This window comes from Coffea arabica, chromosome 1e (genome assembly GCF_036785885.1).
Source record: "Coffea arabica cultivar ET-39 chromosome 1e, Coffea Arabica ET-39 HiFi, whole genome shotgun sequence".
NCBI classification, from domain to species: domain Eukaryota; kingdom Viridiplantae; phylum Streptophyta; class Magnoliopsida; order Gentianales; family Rubiaceae; genus Coffea; species Coffea arabica.
The window spans coordinates 47,421,855-47,443,596 of record NC_092311.1 but is presented as its reverse complement, the minus strand read 5'-3'; the positions used below and the strand labels follow the sequence as shown (position 1 = coordinate 47,443,596).

General features: G+C 37.9%; 3 protein-coding genes across 13 annotated transcripts; 1 reads left to right on the top strand and 2 right to left on the bottom strand.

Annotated features, from left to right (window-relative positions):
- Nucleotides 1–6,419: 6,419 nt before the first annotated feature.
- On the top strand, nt 6,420–8,517 carry LOC113708497 (dof zinc finger protein DOF5.3-like). Its single transcript, XM_027230953.2, has 2 exons — nt 6,420–6,612; nt 7,473–8,517. Exons 1-2 carry the CDS (start codon nt 6,580–6,582, stop codon nt 8,364–8,366), a joined length of 927 nt encoding a protein of 308 aa, XP_027086754.1. The 5' UTR covers nt 6,420–6,579; the 3' UTR covers nt 8,367–8,517.
- Nucleotides 8,518–11,001: 2,484 nt separating this feature from the next.
- Nucleotides 11,002–13,380, bottom strand: LOC113708487 (small ribosomal subunit protein uS12-like). The gene is made up of 4 exons (XM_027230943.2): nt 13,222–13,380; nt 11,655–11,810; nt 11,413–11,539; nt 11,002–11,320 (listed from the first exon to the last, which is right to left on the bottom strand). The coding sequence occupies exons 1-4, from the start codon at nt 13,224–13,226 to the stop codon at nt 11,180–11,182; spliced, it is 429 nt and encodes a 142-aa protein (XP_027086744.1). The 5' UTR covers nt 13,227–13,380; the 3' UTR covers nt 11,002–11,179.
- Nucleotides 13,381–13,929: 549 nt separating this feature from the next.
- On the bottom strand, nt 13,930–19,833 carry LOC113708425 (interactor of constitutive active ROPs 3). Of its 11 annotated transcripts, none has more exons than XM_027230912.2 (4): nt 19,550–19,833; nt 18,067–18,166; nt 16,469–16,718; nt 13,930–15,731 (listed from the first exon to the last, which is right to left on the bottom strand). In XM_027230912.2, the coding sequence occupies exons 2-4, from the start codon at nt 18,084–18,086 to the stop codon at nt 14,055–14,057; spliced, it is 1,947 nt and encodes a 648-aa protein (XP_027086713.2). In that variant the 5' UTR covers nt 18,087–18,166; nt 19,550–19,833; the 3' UTR covers nt 13,930–14,054. The 11 variants fall into 11 exon arrangements, with proteins under 11 accessions (XP_027086713.2, XP_027086734.2, XP_071915487.1 ...); XM_027230933.2 differs by having other exon boundaries at nt 13,930–15,725; nt 19,550–19,831; XM_072059386.1 differs by lacking the exon at nt 19,550–19,833 and adding an exon at nt 19,381–19,400.
- Between the last annotated feature and the right edge of the window lie 1,909 nt (nt 19,834–21,742).

Here is a 21,742-nt window from a genome sequence, read left to right as displayed (position 1 = left end):
AAGACTACCAAATTTTGGCCCCATTCTGGAATATATATATATATATATATGTATATATTGGCCCCATCATGGAATTCTGTAGAGGTGGCAAAATGGGCGGGATGGGCGGGATTTGCTTGGGTTTGAGATGGAACCGAGTCATATGGGTTTGGGCCCAACCTTACCCATATGTGTTTTGGGACTAACTTGGGCGGGATCATTTTGGGATGGGTTTAGATTGATCCCGCCCAATACCCAAATCCATTTTCTACATATTTTTTTTCCTTTAATTCATTTTTTATTTTTATATAATTTTAATATTTTTTATTTATTAAATTTCTTTTAGTTTTATTAAATAAACATGCAAGTGCTTTATACTCAAGATTCCCACCAAAAATTGGATTAACAAATAAAGGAAAAGATAGATATACAGCCATATTCCAACATATATCAAGATGGCCAAGGTCCTTAGGATGTTGAATATTTATCCTTATCATTGTCCAAGGATGACAGGTCTAAACTAACTGAAATGCTGGAAATTCTTGTGGATAATGACTAGGAAGACTACTAGATTATATTCGCTGGTATGACTATAAAAATTGTTAAAGATAATTTTTGAATCTAAGATTCCGTTTGGATTGACTTTTTTTTCAAAAAATAAGTTTTTCAAATACAATGTTACAGTAATATACAATAACTCAAGAAACATCCCATCCATATTAATATATCAAATATTTCAAAAAAAATTTATAGTAAAAATTTTTCATATACACTGCTACAATAAAATATTTCAAAAACACCTACCAAAAACAGCTAATCCAAACGGAGCCCTTGCCATTTGAGCCCAATGGGTACCCAAGTATTTCCCATCCTTTCCCATTCATTAATGGGTATAGTTGGGATGTGTCCCAACTTAAACCCAATACCAAATTATAATACCCATCCCGCCCAAAGTTCCTTTGGGCATGGGTAGCCCATTGGGACTTGGGACAAATTGCCAACTCTAGAATTCTGATTCCCCAGTTGTCCACTCAAGGAACCATTCCATTTCAATTCTCTCAAAGAGTCAAGATTCCTTAGTAGATTCGAGGTTCTACCTAACATGTCACTAACTAAGGAAATTGCCCAGTGTTATTCCTATACACACACACACGTCTTCTGTAGGATATATTACATCTCGTCAAGAGGTCTAACCTGTAAGTAGGATATACGATCGATATATTCCCAACAGATGTCTCTGCTCAATTGGATTTAGCCACTTGTTTTGGTTTTTTCTTAAAAAAAAATATTTTTTGGGATTATCTTAGCAATTCCTGTAGCTAGCTAGCTAGCCCACCAATTTTTGTATCAATCTTGTTTTCCAAAATGTACACAATTAATGTTGTATTACCTCACGAGGGTATTTTTTTTCATTTTTTGATGAATTATTAAACCTTATATTAATTTAAAGGGTGTGTTTATGATTCAATAAAAATATTTCACCATCCAAACAAACAAACGCCTTTGCTTTGTTTGAGCAGCCAGCCACACCAATTCTGGAGATGGAACCACAAGGGTTTTGATGTCCCAACATTTGGACAATTCAATCTTTTGGAAACTTGAAAACAGGAAAGCGTGAGGCACGCTTTGAATAGGAAAAAAATCCTAGAAGGTTCATCACCGTTTTTACATTGGTAAACTAAAACCGATGTTTACACTACTTTGTGGGGATTGTGTTCTTCTGAGCCGTAGATTCTGTACAAGCAGAAGTGAAGTGGGGGCAGTGCACAGTGCAGATTCTTTTCTTCACAGTCGCTACTATCAAAACCACGACTATGTGATTGTGTGTTTCTGGCACGGTTTCCTATTTCTCTTTCACTTTGCCTCAGTTGCGTTCGTTTGACTGATTAGCTTTGACCAGTCAACCCAAAATTCCCATGATACAACGGGACCCGCAGGTTAACACACATGGGTCCACCCATACTTGAAACCAAAAGTGCGTTTTTTGCCACATCAAAATTTTTTTTTTTTTTTTTTAAAAAAAAAAACTACACCAACCCTTTAAATTATGTCCTCAAGCCTTGTTGAATTAGGGGAGAAAACATTAAAAAAAAAAGAGAATATAACTCCTTTTTTTTTTCTTTTTAAGTAAGCTCTTGAAGAATTACATGCAAGTAAGACAAGATAAGTTATTGACAATTAACATGTCCTGACTCCTAATCCTATGTTTAATTATTTGGAGTTGAAGTCCAAAACTCAAATTGCCCTTTTGTTGTGGAGTAGTATTTCTTTTGATTCGTGCTGTCGTCCTAGCAATAGCATAGGGTCTTGTCTTCTTGTGACGTACGTATCAGTTAGTAGTAAACCTATATATATATATATATGCTAGGTGCTAAGTTCTTAAGTTGATTTAACGTTACACTTTTATTCTTCCATAGGTGATAGGACTATGATTAGGTTTCTGATTTGTTGAAAAAACGAAGGAGGCCAAAAAAAAAAAAAAATCAAAAGGCAGTTTCAGTGTCATAGGATCCGGATATAATCTCGGTGGATTCAATCATTGTTCGTTTATGATATGTGCCCCCTGCAGATTATGACAGGTTAGAATATTTGCTGCCTAACATTGATTTTCCCACCACTCCAAGAATCTTGGTTCCTAAAATGGTAAATATTGGAAAGGAAAAGAGGAAAGTTCGTCAAAGACTCAAGTATTATCCAATGTACAACTAAATTGTCTATCTTTTTTTGATTGGCTGATCATGGTTTTAGTGGATTGCTTGTGTCGTTAATTTGCTATCTTCATGGATAAGAAATTGTCCGTGCAATCATATATGCATGTTTCATCACCGATCCAGCGTCCGGATTAGTCTTAAGCATCAAATAATTAAGGGCAAATTGGAGATCCAGAAAATTGATCGTCAGGAAGCGCGACGCATGATTACGAGCAGTCTAAAAATCCTTTACACAAGCCGTAGTTAAATGAGGCGCAAAGAACCATGCATATACGTAGTTGTTTTTCTTCTTCTTTTTTAGTGCCCAATTCCTCTAGCCATTCCATTTTAATGTATGTGTTTCCTCATCGGTTTGTTGCTTGGGTTGAAATGGAGCCATCGTATAATCCAGAAGATGTTCCAATATACATCACTACCTACCTAGCTAGCTTGGAGAGAAAGATTGTGTACATGTCGTGCTTGCTGGACCTGGCGGCAGATTTCAAAATAGATGGAGGGGTTATCTTTATCTCATTGTCTGGGATGGGAGTTTGGAGTATTCTTTTCTTGGATCTCAAATTAGCTATTTCTTGTGCCCTCAACATCTCCACGGACGTGTCATTCATCAAGAGCAACCTTTGTCTCCAAATAATGGATGAATTGGAGAGAGAAAGTGACCAGAGTACAATGATGGAGACACCAAGTACTGTTCTGTTCTAATGAGTAACACATATCATGATCTGTGACCCCCTACACCACACTACACATCCAGTGGTCCGTGTAATTCCTCTTCCTGATTCAGAGCATGTTCATCTTGTTTAGCACTTAACAATTGGACCATGCACAACCATTTTTTTTTTTTTCTAATAGAAGATTATTTGGAAAATCTTTTAAAATAATTATTATAGGGACCGGACCGACTCTCGAAATGCCTTTCTGGCTATTTGCCGATGTCCCGGCTATTCACGGAACGTGAGAAGCAGATGATCGATCACCTGCTATTCATCGAAAGAGATGGAAGAATTTCTTGAAAATCCCACGAGATCCGTTCATTCTTCTTTTCTTTTTTTTTTTTGATAGATGGTCAAAACTTCATATGGATTTGAATCCTACTGATAGGTTTACGAAAGATCAAAAGTTGTTGAACAAACAGCAAGATCTTTGTTTTGTCCCTTCCAAAGAGATTCAAAAATAAAGAAATGTTTGCAATGTGATGCATGTAATTAAAATAACTGTCTTTATGATACAAATAAAATAAAATTTTCAAATAATTACAAATTTGAACGGACTCATTATTTGTTATCTACATTTTGGGGTGGTAAATATAGGAACGGATTTTATCATAATTAGTATAGATTCTCTATTAATCATTCATCTATTTGTTATTATTATTGTTTTTTTTTTTTTTGGCAAAAGGCAAAGATGATTGTTTTGAGTATTTTTCATTTTCTTATTTTGTTGACAATAAAATCATTTCAAGGTAAGAATGTAAATATTTTTTCCTTTGTAGGCAACAAGAAGCCTTGGAAGGTAGGACAAAACTATATAGATAGGGTGAGGTGTGCGGGTGATCGTCACATAACCTGCACCGGTGATTCGCAATTTACAAATGTTACACGTTAAACACAACCTGAACTTTAAATGCTTGACTGGCTTGGTTGACAAGTACAATGTGCTTGGGGATAATAACGCTTTGGTTATTCATTAGAGAGATAGAGTATTAATTAATTTGATCATGGCCTTCAATTATTTATTTAGGCCAAGAAGAAGAGAAAAAAAGTTGGAGACAGGGGGGCAACAAAACTACAAATTGCATACGTAGAGCTTATATATGCAAAGTGTAAATGAGAAATGGAATGGAGGGTTTGAACGAACAGCGATTAAGACTAGTCAGATTGTATGTTATGTTAGAGAGAGGAGTGAGTGAGGACCAATGGCAGAAAAGAAATGGTGGTAGCAAAATGCAGTAGTGAGCTGGGTAGTGGATACAGTGAAGCATGAAAATAAAGTGCAAAATTCTGTGTCCACAGGGTGTCCCCTCCTCGCTTGTTCCATGATCATCATTAGTCTCTATCACCGCAACCTTCAAGTCTTCACTCTTTAGTGTCTATCCTTACCACCCCTGACGATCAACACCATCCTTTCCTTTCATTCATGGGTACATGTAGGGTTGCAAACGAATCTCACTGTTATTCGTAAGCAGCTCGAATCCAAATTCAACTCGAATTTGAATTCGAGTTCAAAGATACTCAACTCGCTAGTTCGCGAGCAAACTCGATTATATATATTTTTTATTTTTTATTTTAATAGTAAAATTATATATATATTTTTATTATTTTATTATTTGTTAAAAAAGTTCTTTTTATTTTTTTTAATATCGAGCTCCATCTCGAGCTTTACAAAATTAAGTTAAAACTCGACTCGATTAGATCAAAATTTAACTCGATTTAACTCGTTTACATCCCTAGATACAGGTAGAAGCACAGGTACACAACCGCCAAGATTTTTTTTCGTCTTATTCTTTGCTAATGCCACTGTTTAGGAATAATTTACTTTTGTTGCTTTTTGCCAACAACTGCTGATTAAAGAATAATGCGTACTAGTATGTAGTGTTGGAGTGCCTAAGTCCACATATGGAGCGGATCGAGGTTGACCCTTTATTAATTATCCCTTGCCCTTCAGCTAAGCTACTGGATCGTTGATGTTACATTTGGAATTTTAGCTGTAAGTTGATTGATTGTAGTTTTACAAATAAGTACGTGGCATTGAAATCACGTCTTCCTTCAATCCCTTTAGAAGTAACTTATTAAAAAGATTAATCATTTCTATACGATCAGTGTAAATTTATTTTGTTACACCCGTCAATGTTAAAAAGGATTTACACCGATAAAGAAGAACGAATCCTGTCAAAAAAAAGTGGCTCACATAATACTATTTCATTATCGTCACCTACTATTTCAGTTACTCTTTTATGTAAAAATTTAGACATTTATGTGTAGGGAAAACTAGCAGCACCTTTCACGTAATGTGCTTAGCACATAAAATAGAATGATCTTCTTCATTGTGTTTACATAATTTCAAGTACTCTATAGTACAGAATTGAGAATCTCGAATTTAGTAGCAGAAAAGACTCTAAGTGTTATGATGGTTAATAATGGTCACACCATCAGTAGATTAGCACATCATAGCGCGAATAAATTAAATTAATTAAAATCCCAAGAAAAAACGAGCGTGTTTTGTAACTTTTGTTTCGGTTTTGGATGGCGCCAACGCCAAGTGAAGAATTCCCATGACAGGTCTTTGATCGGCGCAAACAATAAAATAAAAATTTGAAAAAAAAAAAAACGAGAGGGACCAAAATACCTAGGCAGCTGCAGATGGGACCCAATAATAGTTACAATCCCACGCTAGTGGGGCCCCGAGCCAGAACTGGCCAAAATTGAATCCGTTGTAGAGAACAACTGAAGAGAAGGGAAGAGAGAAGTGGACAAGTTATTTGTAGTTAAGATTTTATCCCTCGAAATTTTCTCGCTCTTTGCTTTCTCTTTCTCTTTCTCTGCGTGCTTACACACATCCCCGTACAGACCAGTAATCATTATGCTCTCTCTCACACACACACAACACGCACTGGATGCAAACAATTCCACCTAGGTAGCCTTCAGCAGTGCCACCATCCCATTACTCATAATCCCCACTCCTCTCTCTCTCTCTCTCTCTCTATATATATGCAATGGACAGAGGCTTCTTGGTGGAGCTGCCCCTTCTCTGGTCTTCTTGATTTTGCTTTGCATGACCTCTCTTCTGCCTTACTGCTGATTTCCTAGCCAGCCCATCTTCTCTTTTTATCAAAAAAACAAGCTTACCAATTGTTTCTTACTTCTATTTGGGAAAAGCTTTAGTTGGTGCATGGATGGATCCTTCAGGTGCACAGCATCATCACCAGGTAGGAACTTGGAAGATTATCATATCCATTTTAGCTACCTTGCTTTTTACCCCCTTTTTTTTTTCCTCCAAGTTTTTTATTCGTTGGTTTTGGGTTTCTAGAAAAGGGAGAAAAAGTACTAAAAGAAACAAAGGAATGATGGAAATAATTTTAATCTTTCTTCTACAAGTTGTAGCCCTTGTCGTTGTTTAGTATTCTGGATTAAAGATTTCGTTTTTGTGTATCCTATCAAGCTTTTCATGGGAATAAGCCGTTTTGTTTCTCGCTTGATCTGGCTGAGCTAAAATCATTTTACAGGTTTAAATTTCAGTTAAAGAGATATTTGTGTTGTACTGATTTGTTGTAGTTCATTTCTTGACATCAAAATCTGGCCTCCAATTGATCTTAGCTTCCTGTCTTGTTCCCATTGGGACTAGTCAAGATATATCAGCTTAGCCGCTCAACCTGATCCTTTTCGGTTTTCAGACCAGAATTCCTTGTAGTACTGCTTACTGCTAGCATAGTACTATGTTCCTCATATCAAAGCAATATTCCATGCTGATTGCATCATAAACCTTGAAGGTTCCAAACTTGGTTTTGCAACATAATTAGATAGCATACTGGAATCTAGTCTTTATACACAATCCAAGTGATAAGAAGTTTCATAACCTTTTTTTGCACTTCACTGTGGTGAAGTACAACTGAATGCAGGAGTGGAGAATTGGTGTAGTTGGCATCCATAAAGTAATAATCCACAGAGTAGTAATTATAATCTTGAGATTCTACAATCTCAATTCTTTTGGTTCTTAATATATGATTCTATCTAGCACTTTTGGTTTCGTTTTTGCAATCTAATTAATGCCCTACTCAATAATTTTCAGGACATGTCTTCCCAGACTCTAGAAAGCATGCTAGTATGCACAAAAGCACAGCAAGACAAGAAGCCAAGGCCACCTGAACAAGCCCTGAAATGCCCTAGATGTGACTCCACCAACACCAAATTTTGTTATTACAACAACTACAGCCTCACTCAGCCAAGGTACTTTTGCAAGTCATGCAGGAGGTATTGGACTAAAGGTGGAACCTTGAGAAACGTTCCAGTGGGTGGAGGTTGCAGAAAGAACAAGAGATCATCATCCTCATCATCATCTTCAAAAAGGGGCCAAGATCAAGCAGTTGTTGCAACTAACACCAACCCACTTTCGTCCCTAACAAATTTGCCGTACGACTCTGATATCAGCCTTGCCATTGCTAGGCTCCAAAAGCAAACAAATGGCCATCTGGGATTTGATCACGACCATGAACTTCCTATGCTGGGAAACCCTAACAATCCCCATTGTGAAGTTCTTGGAAACCATAATGGTCATCACCATCATGTTAACAGTAGTGGTTCAGGTGCAGGGGGCTTTTTTGATGCATTTAGAGGAGGTTTTCTTGAAAATCCGAATGGCTTTCACAATTTGTACTATGGGATGAGTAATGGAAACATGGGGCATGTTGAAAATGGGGGTGGCCTTGGCCTCAATGGTAGTGAAGAAATGTCAATGGTGCCATATGAGGACATTGGTGGAGCAACCACAACTGCAACAACAGTTACAACAGTGAAGCAAGAAATCTGCAATGCAAGAGATGGTGAAAATAGGGTGCTTTGGGGATTCCCCTGGCAGATTGGTGGCGAGGGAAACATGGGATCGGATCTTGATTCAGGCAGGCAAAGCTGGAACAACGGATTTGGTTCTTCTTGGCATGGACTTCTGAATAGCCCTCTCATGTAGAGATCGTTAGGAAATCGATATGGCAAGAAAGGGGAAGGAAAACAAAAAAAAACAAATAGATAGAGTTTTGTTCGAATATCAGACAAAAAACCTTAAATTAATTTCATGAGTTTGTGTTAAAAGACTTGATTCACCAGAATCAATGTCTTAATTCTTTTTTTTTTTTTTTTTTTTTGGTGGTTTTAGCACGGTAGTGTATTTCAGCTTTGCTTCTTTTATTTAGTGGAGAAATGATAGTAGTTTTTTTTTTTTTTCTTCAACAAACGAGTGGAGAAATGATAGTAGTAAATTGTTTTTAAGTAGAACCTGCAGTGGGTTGTGGGATTTGTTTGCTTATTTAAAGAAAGTGACTGACAGAAAGAAATGACATGGATGCTTCATAGTCGCTGAAACTTCTGAAGTCTATCTGAGCTGCGACGACTGCTGCTTTTAGCTTTAGCAAGGTGGAGGTGATTGTTAGAGGAATATTAAATTGGGTGCCTTGCTCTCCAGAGATTCTTCCATGATTGTTTCTTGTTTTTAGGTAGATCCGATGATTAAAATAACGGAGAGAATATTGTGCTAGAATAATTAATTGACAATGAGGTGGATAGTTGTACATCTCTTCTTCCTAAGCATTGGAATTTCAGTGAAGCATGAGCAGCAATTTCGGGATAGATTTCCCCATCTTTGCCTGACCAAATCCAGCATGAGATTTGAGCGTGAATGAATTATTCATATATAATAATAATATATGGCTATGTGTATCAGCTTCAGCAGCATTATTTGAGGATCTCAAAGCAGTGACATAGGCAGCACAGAAGGCTGTTATCTTCTGGCAACTTCACACAGTTCACGCACTTGCCAGAGGAACTTCAGCCCCACCACCACCACCAGCCACGAACGCACGCAGTTACTGTTGATCTTGCTGACATATGTATGAATATTGTCCTTCATTTGTTCTTTGCCTGCGCTTCCTGCAATATAACGAGCGGGTATGCAATATGATAACTAAGCATACTACAAGTTTAGATGGGCTTGGTGCGTGAGTGTGAGTGCATGCGACATGGGCAGAGACTAGAGAGGGAGAGAGACAAAATTGAAGATGGATTAGACATAAAAAATCGATGATAAGTAGTGACCCTCCTTTTTAAAAAAAAAAAAAAGTTCTTCAAAGGGAAATTTCAACCCTTGTAAGGGGGAAGAGACCTCACCAAAGACTCCACGTAGATTCTTAGGGACCGAATCTTCATTTTAAGAAGCCTCCGAAAGGAAGGACATCATATTACATAATTCGATTATACTACTTTATTTGACAATTTCTTAAAACAGATTGTCAATTTGTCATCAATCATAAGATAATTTTAGCATGTAGAGCCTACCGCTTTCCAAATGTAAAATTTCTGTGTGAAGCTACCTACCTTTGGTGCTTGGTGTATACCATTCTTTTTTCTTTTTTTTTTTTACATTTTCCAAAATTAAGTTATGAGGGGCTACATAATTATTCCTCACAATAATTCATTGGCAATAACTCTGAATTTTAATCTCGAATTTTGTTGTTAACGAATCCATATCTATATCTATACCATATATGAAGCGAGAGGGAGGGTTGGTGTAAACTTTATGTTCTTACTAAACTACTTTAAATGACTATACTTCCAGCTTCCAATGTATTTATGTTCTTCCTAAACTACTTTTAATGACTTTGCTTTCAACTCCCAATATATCCTTCTTCCAACTTATATGTATTTATTATTGTTATTTTTAGTAAATCTTAATTTTTCTTAGCAACCACCAATTATGGTTATGAATTATTACTAAATAATTATTTATTTATTTATATATGTTACTTTAGGGAATTTTCTACATATTTACTATTACAACATAAAACTAATTCTCTTGAAAATGACTTCAAATATACTCAAAAAAATTTAGCCCAAGCTTCTTTTTATTAGTTGTACGCACACATTCATGTGTGCCTCAAACTCCAGTGAGTAATAGTATCACCCTCGACTACATCCTTCTTCGTAATTGGATTAAGACATCACTCAATTTTACCAAGAAATTAAAGCTATAGTAACAATTTTGCAGCGGAGTTCCCTCGTCATCTAACAGTACATACTACTTGAGTAAGAACCACCACGGTTCTTCAGGCTTCAGCCGTTTGGCCGTAGGAGTTGCCCAAAACGCAGGTTCTTCCGAACCCATGCAATGCCTTTTGACGCAACCGACAGTTTCAAAGTCCAAAACTAGACCAACCTCCATGAAGCTAGATATCACTCCAGGCTTCCAGCTACAGAAGCACATATTCTGCCTCCCCTTCACTAGCACACAAGAATATTGACAATGGCAAAACCTTAACAAAGTCCTCTCCAGAAACATCAAGCTACACCCGCATCTTTCTTAGCAGAAACCAGGCAACGACTTCCTTCTCTGTAATAGTGTTAAACACCAGATTTTGGACATCGTGCATCAATGCAATCCAAAAAACATTTATTGGACATCCCAAATATTCAGCATTGGGATAAGCTAAAAGACTTAAAGATGCCATGGGTGAAGAAACAGTGGCTAATGGCCCTACATATATTTGGAAGCCAAAAAACCGATCCTTGACAAAATCAGGTACTACTTAATGGAAGTCAGAGCACAAGCAGACTTGGATTATAACATCATTTTGCTTCATAAAACAGTTCAAGATAAGTGTATGTCAGAAATGAAAAAACAAAACTCAGCTCTAAAGAAGGTAGGGGGTGGGCATAAGGATAGCGAATTACAAAGAAGAGCGATTGAGAGCCAGGAAGTAAATTCTCGTGACAAAATTCATCCAGTGTCCCTTATGACCTTGGCTTCTCCTTCTTCTCTTTGAACAGAGCTATAAGAGAAACACCAGAAACCTTTACAACTTTAAACCTGACACCAGGAATATCTCCAACAGCATGCCCCTTACGACCAAATCCAGCAATCAGCACCTCATCCTACAGCCAAAGGGACATAATTCCAAGTCAAGATAGAAAATTTTAAAAGATCAAAGTACAAATTCATCAAATTAAGGAACTTGTTCGCTTACATTCTCCTCAATATAGTTCAAACAACCATCATTAGGCACAAAGGCAGCAATCTTCTTTCCATTTTTGATAAGCTGGACACGAGCACATTTCCTAATGGCAGAGTTTGGCTGCTTAGCCTCAATTCCACTGTAAAAGTCATAATGTTATACATTAGCTAAGGTCTTAAGCAAGATTACATTTTACTTAACAGGCCTCTAGTGGAGAAGAATAGAGGGAATGAAATTCAAAAACTCGGTCTTACATTTTTTCCAGAACAATTCCTTTGGCATGTGATGATCCAGCAAATGGCTTTTTCCACTCATTACCAAGATGGGACTTCTTGTAAGATTTATCAGCCCACCTTTGGTTTCTTCTGTGGGTCTTCAGCTTGCGGCCAGCTCCCATTCCACGTGTCTTCCTGTAAAAAGACAACAGAACAAAATGACTTGAATACCAAATGGAACAAAAAACAGAGGTGATTCATCCATGGACTGAAAGCCCATTGTCCTGAGTAACACTAGAAAAAGATGACAATTAGTTAATAATAACAAATCAAAGACAAATTTTATAAGGTAGATAATTCTCCCTTTCCCCTCTAATTTACTCTCTCGACATGATCATTTAAATGAAATCCCAGATTTTCTGTCCACATGGTCTTGAAAGGGAATTCACAACCACTGAAGCTCAGTAGAACAGACTAAATAATGCTAGAAAACAAATTAGCAAATTGGGAAACCAGAACTGATACACGTGCAACAGCAAACACCTGAAATTAGATACTACAAATATAGATACCGACCATATTAATCTCTAATTTGATCTTCCCAATCCAAGCAAAGAATAGACACATTACCTCCATTAAAATGCAGATTTTACCCTTTACCCCTAAGGGGCAGAGGGGTCACTTACAATTTTACAATCCTGCATTATCAACAGATATTTCATCCATTAACAAATGCACAAATTCAAAGATTGGCTACGCAACGTCAACATGATCAATGTTAACTTTTATCATCTCCTGATCCATAGTAGTTTCATCCCCATTAGGGTTTTGGAGTACTGACACAGAGGTTTCCACATTATATTTATTCAACCGGATACAGAAGAAGCCCTCCAAATGCCAGTCAAACCTTAAAAGAACAAAAAAGTATCCAGAACAAAGGACATAACACTCTCCAACACATAATTGTACAAGCCCAGCAGACGGACCATCCTCTCAGCTTTAGATGTCATTCAGCAATAGCTCTTCCAGACATCATTATAGCAACTCCTCTTCGTAAGGATTTAAGATTAAAGAGCTGCGTACACAACATCTATGTAAAATGTTTCATCTCCACTGATCTGCAGCTCCACAAGTTGAGAGAAGCTGAGAACAGTTAATACAGTGAACATTCGATATTAGTCCATTAGCATTCAAAACAGCTCACCGCCTCTTTTTCCTTTCGGAAAGGGCTCATCTGCTTTGCCAAGATGGACATGGAATTACCCACAAAGTCATTTCAAACCAACACCCATCTTCCCTTGCTCTCCCACAATCCCTCCAACCCAAAAACTTCATCACTAACCTACTTATAATTTGTGTTCCACTATATAAAAGTACTAAAAAGCTTAGTCTTCAATCTTCTAGGCATCTCATTTTTCATGAGCAAGTACAAACTTTTTACTCTTCAAACACGAGAATGACTCGTAAAAAAGATCGTTCCAAAATTCCAAATAAATGGAAATAATGGTAAGCAATGCATCCAAGCATGCAGCACAAGCTCATTGCAGAAAACGGGAAAAAATCCGGCAAATAAATGCATAACAGTAGAGAGAAATAGAGACTGTACCCCATGGAGAAAGGTGATGCAGCTGCAACGGCGGCGGCGGCAACGGCGACAACGGCTAGCGGATTTGTTTGAGACGAAGAGAGATGCAGCTGCTGCTCTGCTACGCTATGCTTACCAGATACTGAGCAAAACCCTAGTACTTGGCGGACACCTATAAGACAGACTAAACCTTTTGCGTAATTTTAAGTTAGCTTTTCTCTTTCATAGGCCCATATCTTACGTTTTTGGGCTGGACATCTAGGCCCAAGCTTCAGTAGCATCAGTTTTTTTTTCTTTATTTCTCTGTTTCCTTTTTCTGCATGCAACTGATGCAAGGGAGAAAGGTTTTTTTTTTTAATATATATAATTTTATGAGGAAATTGACGGGAAAAAATTGTTCTTTTAACTCGTAAATGGTCAAAATAATGATCAAGTTATGTACGACCTTATTCCAAGAACTTCCAGATACTCTGATTACAGTTTATGGGATAGTGAACAAAAATAATTTGATAAACCAATATCTTGCTCAGGTTTACTGCATGGAGCAATTAATTACTGGGTAACACTAGTAGCCACTTTCCACTGCCTACATTATGGCTCTGAACTTGCCACTTTCCATCGTCTACATTATTGTTCTGAACCTCATCTGTGCGAGGGCTTCAATGTTAGCTGTGGTTTCGCAAAACCAAGAATTGATATAAAGGAGATAGACGACTGACAGACCAGGAATTCCATGGAGTCAAGAAATCGATTTTTCATCTAATTTAGGTCGTACATTAGTTCAAACAAGACTACAAAAGATGCTACTGCTTCAATTCCTAGTACTTGTTAACAAGAAACGCCCCGCAATGCTGCTATTTCTGAGGCTTCCTCCACAGGACACCAATTTTCTTGAGCATGTTTGGACTTTTCCTCTTCAGCAAATCATCATCCCCATCATCAGAATAAGGTGAAGAAATCCTCCCCGACCTCGGACTATACTTACTGTCCATCGATCCTGTTCGGTCCATGAACTTCCCGTTGTTTCCTGATGAAAGCATGCCAGCAGCTGCTTCTGCAGCCTTCCTCCACTGGTCAGACTGCACTTTGAACCTTCTCAACTCAGCTTCCATCTCTGAATTCGCAGTTTGAGCTGCCTCCAGCTGTTCAGACACTCGTGCTACCTTCCTGTTACTCTTGTCGACTTCCTCCGTCATATACCCCAGCTTCATCAGAGCCTCACGCTCTGCAGCTCTTGCAGATTCAAGTTCGTCAACAATTTCATCATTCACTTTCCCCTTGTTAATTTCCTTTTTCTTGATCTCTGTCTTCAACATTTCGTTTTCTTCGACAATGTTTTGCAGTTCTGTCTCTTTATCCATCAAATTTGCCTTCAAGTGTTCAATACTTTCCATTGCTTTCTGGATCTCCTTTTCAAGTTCATAACTAGTGCGGCTAGACAGGAAGTTCTCTAGCCTCAGATTCAGATCCTCATTCTCCTGACAAATACCCTGCAATTCAGTTTCTTTATCCATAAGATCTGCCTTCAACTCTTCAACTTCAGCTATTGTTTTCTGGAGCTCCGCTTCAAGTTCAGCCTCTTTGTCAATGGAGGAAGATTTAATTTGTTCAACCAATTTATAAGCACTTTTGATCTCTGCAGCATTTCGACTTTGCTCTTCACTGTATCGGATCTCAGATGCTTCTAGAGCAGACTTTAGTTGTTCCACTTCAGATTTAAGAGAATTTAGTTCTCCTTCATTTGAGTTCCCAAGGTTTGCTTTTTCTTCAGTCCCAAATGTGATTTCCTGATCACCTGCAGTTTGGGAACCATAACCATCTACAATTTTGGTGTCAGCTTTCAGTTCACTGACAATCCCCTCCAACAAGTTTATACGAGCCCTTGACTGCTCCAATTCTGAAGCTATTGAATCAAATGCCTCAACAGCTTTAACACCGTCAGACCTGAGGCACTCAACGGTCCTTTTCGCTGTTTCCAATTGCATCAGTGTCTCACCTACAAGTACTCGAGCCTGAGCTTCTGATTCTTTGCAGTCTTTTAGCTCATTTTTCATGTCTTCCATGACAGCAAGAGTTTCTGTCAGGTTTTGCTTCAAGCTATTAAGCTCAATTTGTGACAGTTCTGCGTGCTTCGTCCGGGCAGCCTCAGATTCAGCTACAGATTCTAGCTGGATCTTGAGTTCCTTAATCTCATTCACGGCAGATGCCAATGCAGCTGAGTCAAGTGAGTGCTGCTTCTTTATAGCCTCAAGCTGAGACTGCAATAGCGAATCCTGATCTTCAGTGATCTTCTGGGGCTGAATTAAAAGTGCTTCCTCAGAACCAGACTTCTTTAAAACTTGTTCCCGTGACTTTTCGAGCTTTAAAGACATTTCTAAGAGCTGCTTCTTTGATTCTTCAGCATCTTGCTCAGCTTGCTTCTTCCATGCTTCCGAGGAAACTAGCTGATCCTTCACTCTCTTTAGGTCATTCTGAAGTTGAGAAATCTGAAATTCCAGCTCAGCAACCCTACTTGGATGCTTCTTCTGCAACTTGCATTGAAAAACATTGAAAGTTTGAGAACATCAATCAACAAAAGGTAATGTGCCTAAAATTGATGGGATACAGTCCATGTAACAAATGTATGTTTTCATGTACAAGCTTCATATAGTTTGTAAACAGCCAAGAGAGCATAGGAAAATGAATGAAAAGAGGAGCATATCAAAAGTATAGTGCATGATTTTCCATTTTTTGCATTGCCCATGCTTTCTTATTTGTGCAAGGTCAATTAATATTTGACTTCATCCAGGAATACAACAGACTTGCCAGTTGAAGCTAATGCAGATGTTAATGATATCACAAGAGAGAAGTTTCCAACTTGCTCTGAAGAACTATTGACTTTCCAGTTCAAATCTTAGAGACGTTTTTCTCATAATCTCAGTTTGATCAGGTAGAATTTCATGGCATTTAGACAACTGCTAAACGAGCACTAGAAAGGTTGCCTTATGCTTTCCCAACACAACAATGAGGACATAAGGCTAGGAAGTGAAGGATCCCCTTAAGTGGACTGAGAAGAGTAATCCTGTAAACTATACTTCATAAATGCTATGCATGGAGACCATCATGCAAAACCGAAGGCTTAAGTACGGGAAATTCATAGCGACCACAGAAATGGAAAGCATTTGCTGATTTTCAAAAAGGCATATTTCTATAGTTGTAAGAAAATCATTATCAAAAACATAAAACCAGGCAAATCTCCGGCTCTCTTAATCTAAGAATATGACTTCACCTCAGGCACTGGGCTTCGGGGTGATTTTCTCTCAGCTACTTTACAGCTTCTATCTTTTGGTGTCCTACTTGCTCGGCAAGAAGATGTAGCAGAATCAGAATCCAGGCTAGCTGTCTTAAGTTGGCGAACAACTCGAGGAGAGAGCTTTAGGGGCACATCTGAAGAAACAGAACGAGGAGATGGCTTTGAAGCCACTTCAGAGGAAACAACACGAGGGGAGATCTTTTGAGGTGTTTCACCTGTAGCGTTCCTGAATGGTAGCCAGATAACAATAGTGAGATTAATAACTATCAGATTTACCAAATCAGGTATCTTTATATGCATGAAACCTATTCTTTTGCAGAACAGAGCAAAATAGGAGATGAAGTCTTTATAGTAACATGATATTCTTCCAGGTTGTTAAGAGTGTACGAGTTCTTAAAGAATTCTCATCTGTAACTGCTTTTAGCTTTCAGATGAGGTAGTAAATAGATGCAATTGGACATCTTCCACAGCAGTTCCTTCAACTGGCAAGTCCAAAACTAATGATATTCTCAATGGCATATGACTAGAAACTTTTCAAAAATAATTAAATGAGAAAACATGGTAGGTGAGTTATAAGATGAGAAGCAAATTGCAGCAAAAAAGAAAGTTCTAGTTGGCATCTTAGTAAATATATAGATTTTCTGTATCTAGAGGTGAATTGTCCACAACATTCATTATCTGCACCCTGAAGTTTCGTGATTTGATGAGAATTTGAAAACAGGAGCTGAACAATGGTAGTGACAAATGCAATTTTAGGTACGGAATGTAAATGTCTGATAGAGAATTGCAGCACTAATGCTCAAATACAGTTAATCCAAGGGAAATAGCAAAAGCTCATTGGATAGTTGCATGTGCAGTGCACCAAAAAGACTGCAAGATGAGTTGGAAAGAACCAAAATCAGTGTCTCATTTTTGTTGGTGCAGCTAACTTCAAAGTAGAATAGTAAATAGAAGAGATAATGCAAATTCCTTTCACTACTTAGTACATGATTACATAATTGAAAATTGAGTCCCATTATTTCAGAGTAAGAGAATAAAATCAAATGACCATACGGTTTGAAGAGGTTGTTTGGCGCCCACAAGATTAATGGCGTTTAAGGTCTCTGCTAAATTTGCAGCAAGCCAGATACAGAAACAGGACAAATTACCAATCAAAATCAACTGGCAGAGCTCAACCGGCAACTATTTGTTTGACAACGAGACTCAGCAAGCAAAAACACCATAACTTGTTAATGCAACTATCATTCAAGGGCTAAATATCCCCTGAAACTCCCAGCATACATACCCTAATAGATTTTCGGCATGTCATACAACCAGAAAGGAAGCTTACTGGTTAAAAAACAAAACAAAAACTAGCAGAAAACAATTAGAGTAAAAGCAGAGAATCAGCAGAACAAGCTGAGTTCGAAATCACTCGACAGAAGAAATTCACTTTAAACGCAGACTACTTTACGTTCAGCATCCTAAAGTTCATCCTGAGATGGAAAACAACTTGATCACATTGCAGAAACAGTTTGAGATAGCAGTTAGTTTAAGGGAGGGGGCCAAAATGAATAGAAGGGGATTAAATTTACCTTGCTTTTGGGGTCTGCATATCTTAACTACCTTCTATCCAGATAATGAAATGGTGATTTAAGTCGCTTTACCAATTTAATGCTCCCTGACCCACAACACCTGCAAGAGTACAGAAATATCACAAGCTAAGGGACAGAAAAACAAAAGAGAGAGCGAGTGAAACGGGGAGAATCCAATGTGAATAAATGCACAAGAAGAATTTAATGTTTTGATGAAGCAAAGTACAGTAATAAATTTCCCACTCATTCACCGACATCCAGAGTCCCATGAGAACCCATCAAAGACAGAAAAAAGGAAACGAGTAAATATGCCAGTCCTAAATTTACTGTTTTGGGTAAAAGAAAAGAAAATAGTGCATTTAAGGATTGCCCGCTCTATACGCACCAACCATTGATAGGATTCAAGCATGATTGATGAGCATTATTATTAACATCACGAGGAAAGCACAGCTATGGAAGAAAAAAAAAAAGGAAGGCAGGACCAGCTACTCAATTTTTTAACCACCTGATGGATTAGTCTGATTATAAGTAGCACTACTACTTACTATTGTCGAAACAGCTGCTAGACAAAGATAACAAAGTGGGCCACTGGGTAAATTAGGTACGCATTTAAGGAGACTTTTGTCTATTCAAGCCCCCATCTCCGCCGGAATCAATGGCACTTCTATATAGTCAATACAGTACAAGTAAAATAATGAAAATAAACGTACAAAATTTTTCAATGGAAGGTCTAAACTCTAATGTGGCAGAGAGACAGAAAACAACAACATTAGCCACCCCTTTTTAACTGTTTCAGAGGAAACAGAGGAAAAAGATTACCCTGGGATCAAGATTCACTCAAAACATTGCTGCAACATACAGTGGAAAGAAGAGGAGGCATTGCTGCAAGAAATAGAAGAAGAGGAGCTCGAGGAATAACACAGGCAGAAAAAGACAGATAGAAAGAAAGAGAATAAACCTGGAAAGGTTAAAGGAGAAAAAGATCGGTGAAAACTGAAAAGGGTCTAACAGGCTTTTAAAGATTCGATTTTCCATATGGAAAAGGACCCTCTAAGAAAGAAGGCATAATGGCTGTTAACACGGCACCAGTGTATATCAGGATTGAACAACAAAGCTAAGCCTCGCTGTCTTCAACAGAGAAAAGTAGACAGCACCATCATTTCTTGAGGCTAAGTTCCAAAAAGAGCTCCACAAAAAATATATCATCATCACGTCTGTTTTGTACATCAAAAATTGGTATTGCTAGTACGACTACTATTATTAAGATGCAAAGACTAACAAAAACAGGAAAAAGAAAAGCTAATTAAAGCCCACCATTTGAGGTTCTCTCGGAGAGCTTGAAAGCAAATTTCTTTAGCATTTTCCAAGAGGAAAAGGAAAAGGAAAAGGAAAAAGAAAAAGATTTTTTGCGAGGTTTGGTAATCTCGAGAAGATAAAATTAGAAAAGTAACAAAAGAGACATATAATGTGCATTGTTACTTACCAAGGAAATCCCAGGAAAGGCTGGCTGGGATTTATGAGAGTTAATTCGGAGCTTTGTAACAAGAGAATAATAATATGTAAACTGAAACCTTACGAGCATTTCAGAATTCAGACCAAGTGAAAGCAAAAGACGTTGCGTAAGAAGAAAAAAAGAGGAGGAGGAGGAGGAAGAGACGTTGCGTCTGCGTTGCAGTTTGCAAAAGACTAGTAAAGAGGCTGTCGTTTCATTCGGCTCAATTTTCGAGGTAAAAACCTGCTTCACTTGGTAGTAATTGATTGACATGCAAGTGGATAGACCAGTAAATATGCTCAATGTTGGTGGACCAAATGAGCGTCTCCTCCGTTTAATGCTAGCAGTTTGCCAAAGAAAGACCAGGATATGATGTGTTAATTCCATAATTAAGACATTCAAAAGTTGACTTTTGACCTGTTCAAATCACACCAGCTCACTATATGCCTTCTATTGTACTTATTTATTTATTTTCTTCAAAAAATTTTAATGCTTAAACTACTACGTCTTAGCAGGATATTTAATTTCATCTGAGCGCAAAATCTTAAAATTAAAAATGAACAAAGTTTCGTCTTTTTGCTTAAGATTTTAATTTATACTTGGATAGATTCGATTTTTAAATATTCAATAACTTAAATCGTACCACACTATCTCACCAAGTTAGAGTGACGTAGCACAATTTGGATCGCTAAATTTTTAAAAACCCGGCCTACCCAAAATTTGGCCTAAAGATTTTATCACAACTTACGTAGCTTCTTTAAAGTCGGGTTACATGTTCGTCCAACAGTACAGCTAATGCCTCTGCGTAGATAGAGCAAAAAGATAAGAGACAAACGCCTACAAGCAAGCAGTGAAAAGGGCAAGACAGGAGACTCGAGAGGGGGCTGAGGTCAGGAAGCAGGTGGGGGGGCCATACAAAATGCGAAGACAGACAATTACAAACAGAGGATGGAGCATTTGTCGTTTTATGAGAGCGTTTAGCCGTTGAGTTGATGGCGATCTTCTGATGCCACTAAATACTTTTATTCCCAGAAAGAACTAAGAAGAAGGCTAATAGGGAGACAGCAGGCGGCGTCTCTGATTTCTTGATCTACAACTAGGGTACTTTCCTTTGATTTGTTTAACCAACCACTATGTTCATGATTTGTCTGGAATTAAATAAGTTGAAGGTTTGTTGTGTTTTTCGGTCCACGAGTGGGATCCGCTCTGCAAGATTCTTGGGTTCATAATTTTGGTTGCGTGATATGACCCTTCAACATACAGACACAGGACCGAAAGATTTTTGGCGCTGGACTTTGGAGATTCAATTGTTCAAACTGATGCATACGTGCTGAGAGATTTTGCAAACAATTATCACGTACATAGCCTATTGTAGAGGGGGGGGTGGGGGAAGCCATAAATAGACTGATTCTGCAAGTTATAACAAGCCTGTGGACCATTTTAAGCATGGTCCCGTATTAAATGCAAGACAATACCATTCCTGTGCGGAACCCGCTGCTCTTTTCTTTTCTTTTCTTTTCTTTTTATGGGATACAAGAAACTCTGCTGGAGTGACAGTTTCGGCGGAATGGTTAACAGCTCAATTCAAATTTTTTAACCACCAAAATCTTTCCACTTTTTCAAGCAGTAGCAATATCGAAAACAAATTGAAAATCAGCACAGTTTAGGATTTCGTTGCCTCCTTCGTGCCCGAATCTTTCCAATTACATCCAGAAATTGAAAATGGATGAATTTGAAGGTGGTGCCAACTGCCAAGCTGCTATCCCTTGTGGGCCAACATTTCTAAAATTTCATCAAGGACCCACGTGTTAGTATATAGATGAAACGATTGCCATATACTATTTGATCCACATTACACCTTTGTCCATGAGCCCAACTTTTCGAGTTGTATGCAATTGGGTAGATAGGGGCAAGAAACGTTAGAAGAAAGAGCCGAGAAATAGTAGCAAATAAGGGCCCAAACAAAACAAATCTCAAGTGCAAAACATAACATAACATCTAATGCTAAGTATCAAAAGCACGGCAGGGACGGTCATCTTGATGACTATTCTTGAGCAGTTAATGTTCAAGATTGGCCAAAAAGAAAATGTAAAGTTCAGTTCACTACGGGTCTGTTTGGTTGGAAGTAAAATGTTTTCCTTAGGAAAATATTTTCCGTGGAAGTAATTTTCCGTGGAAGTAATT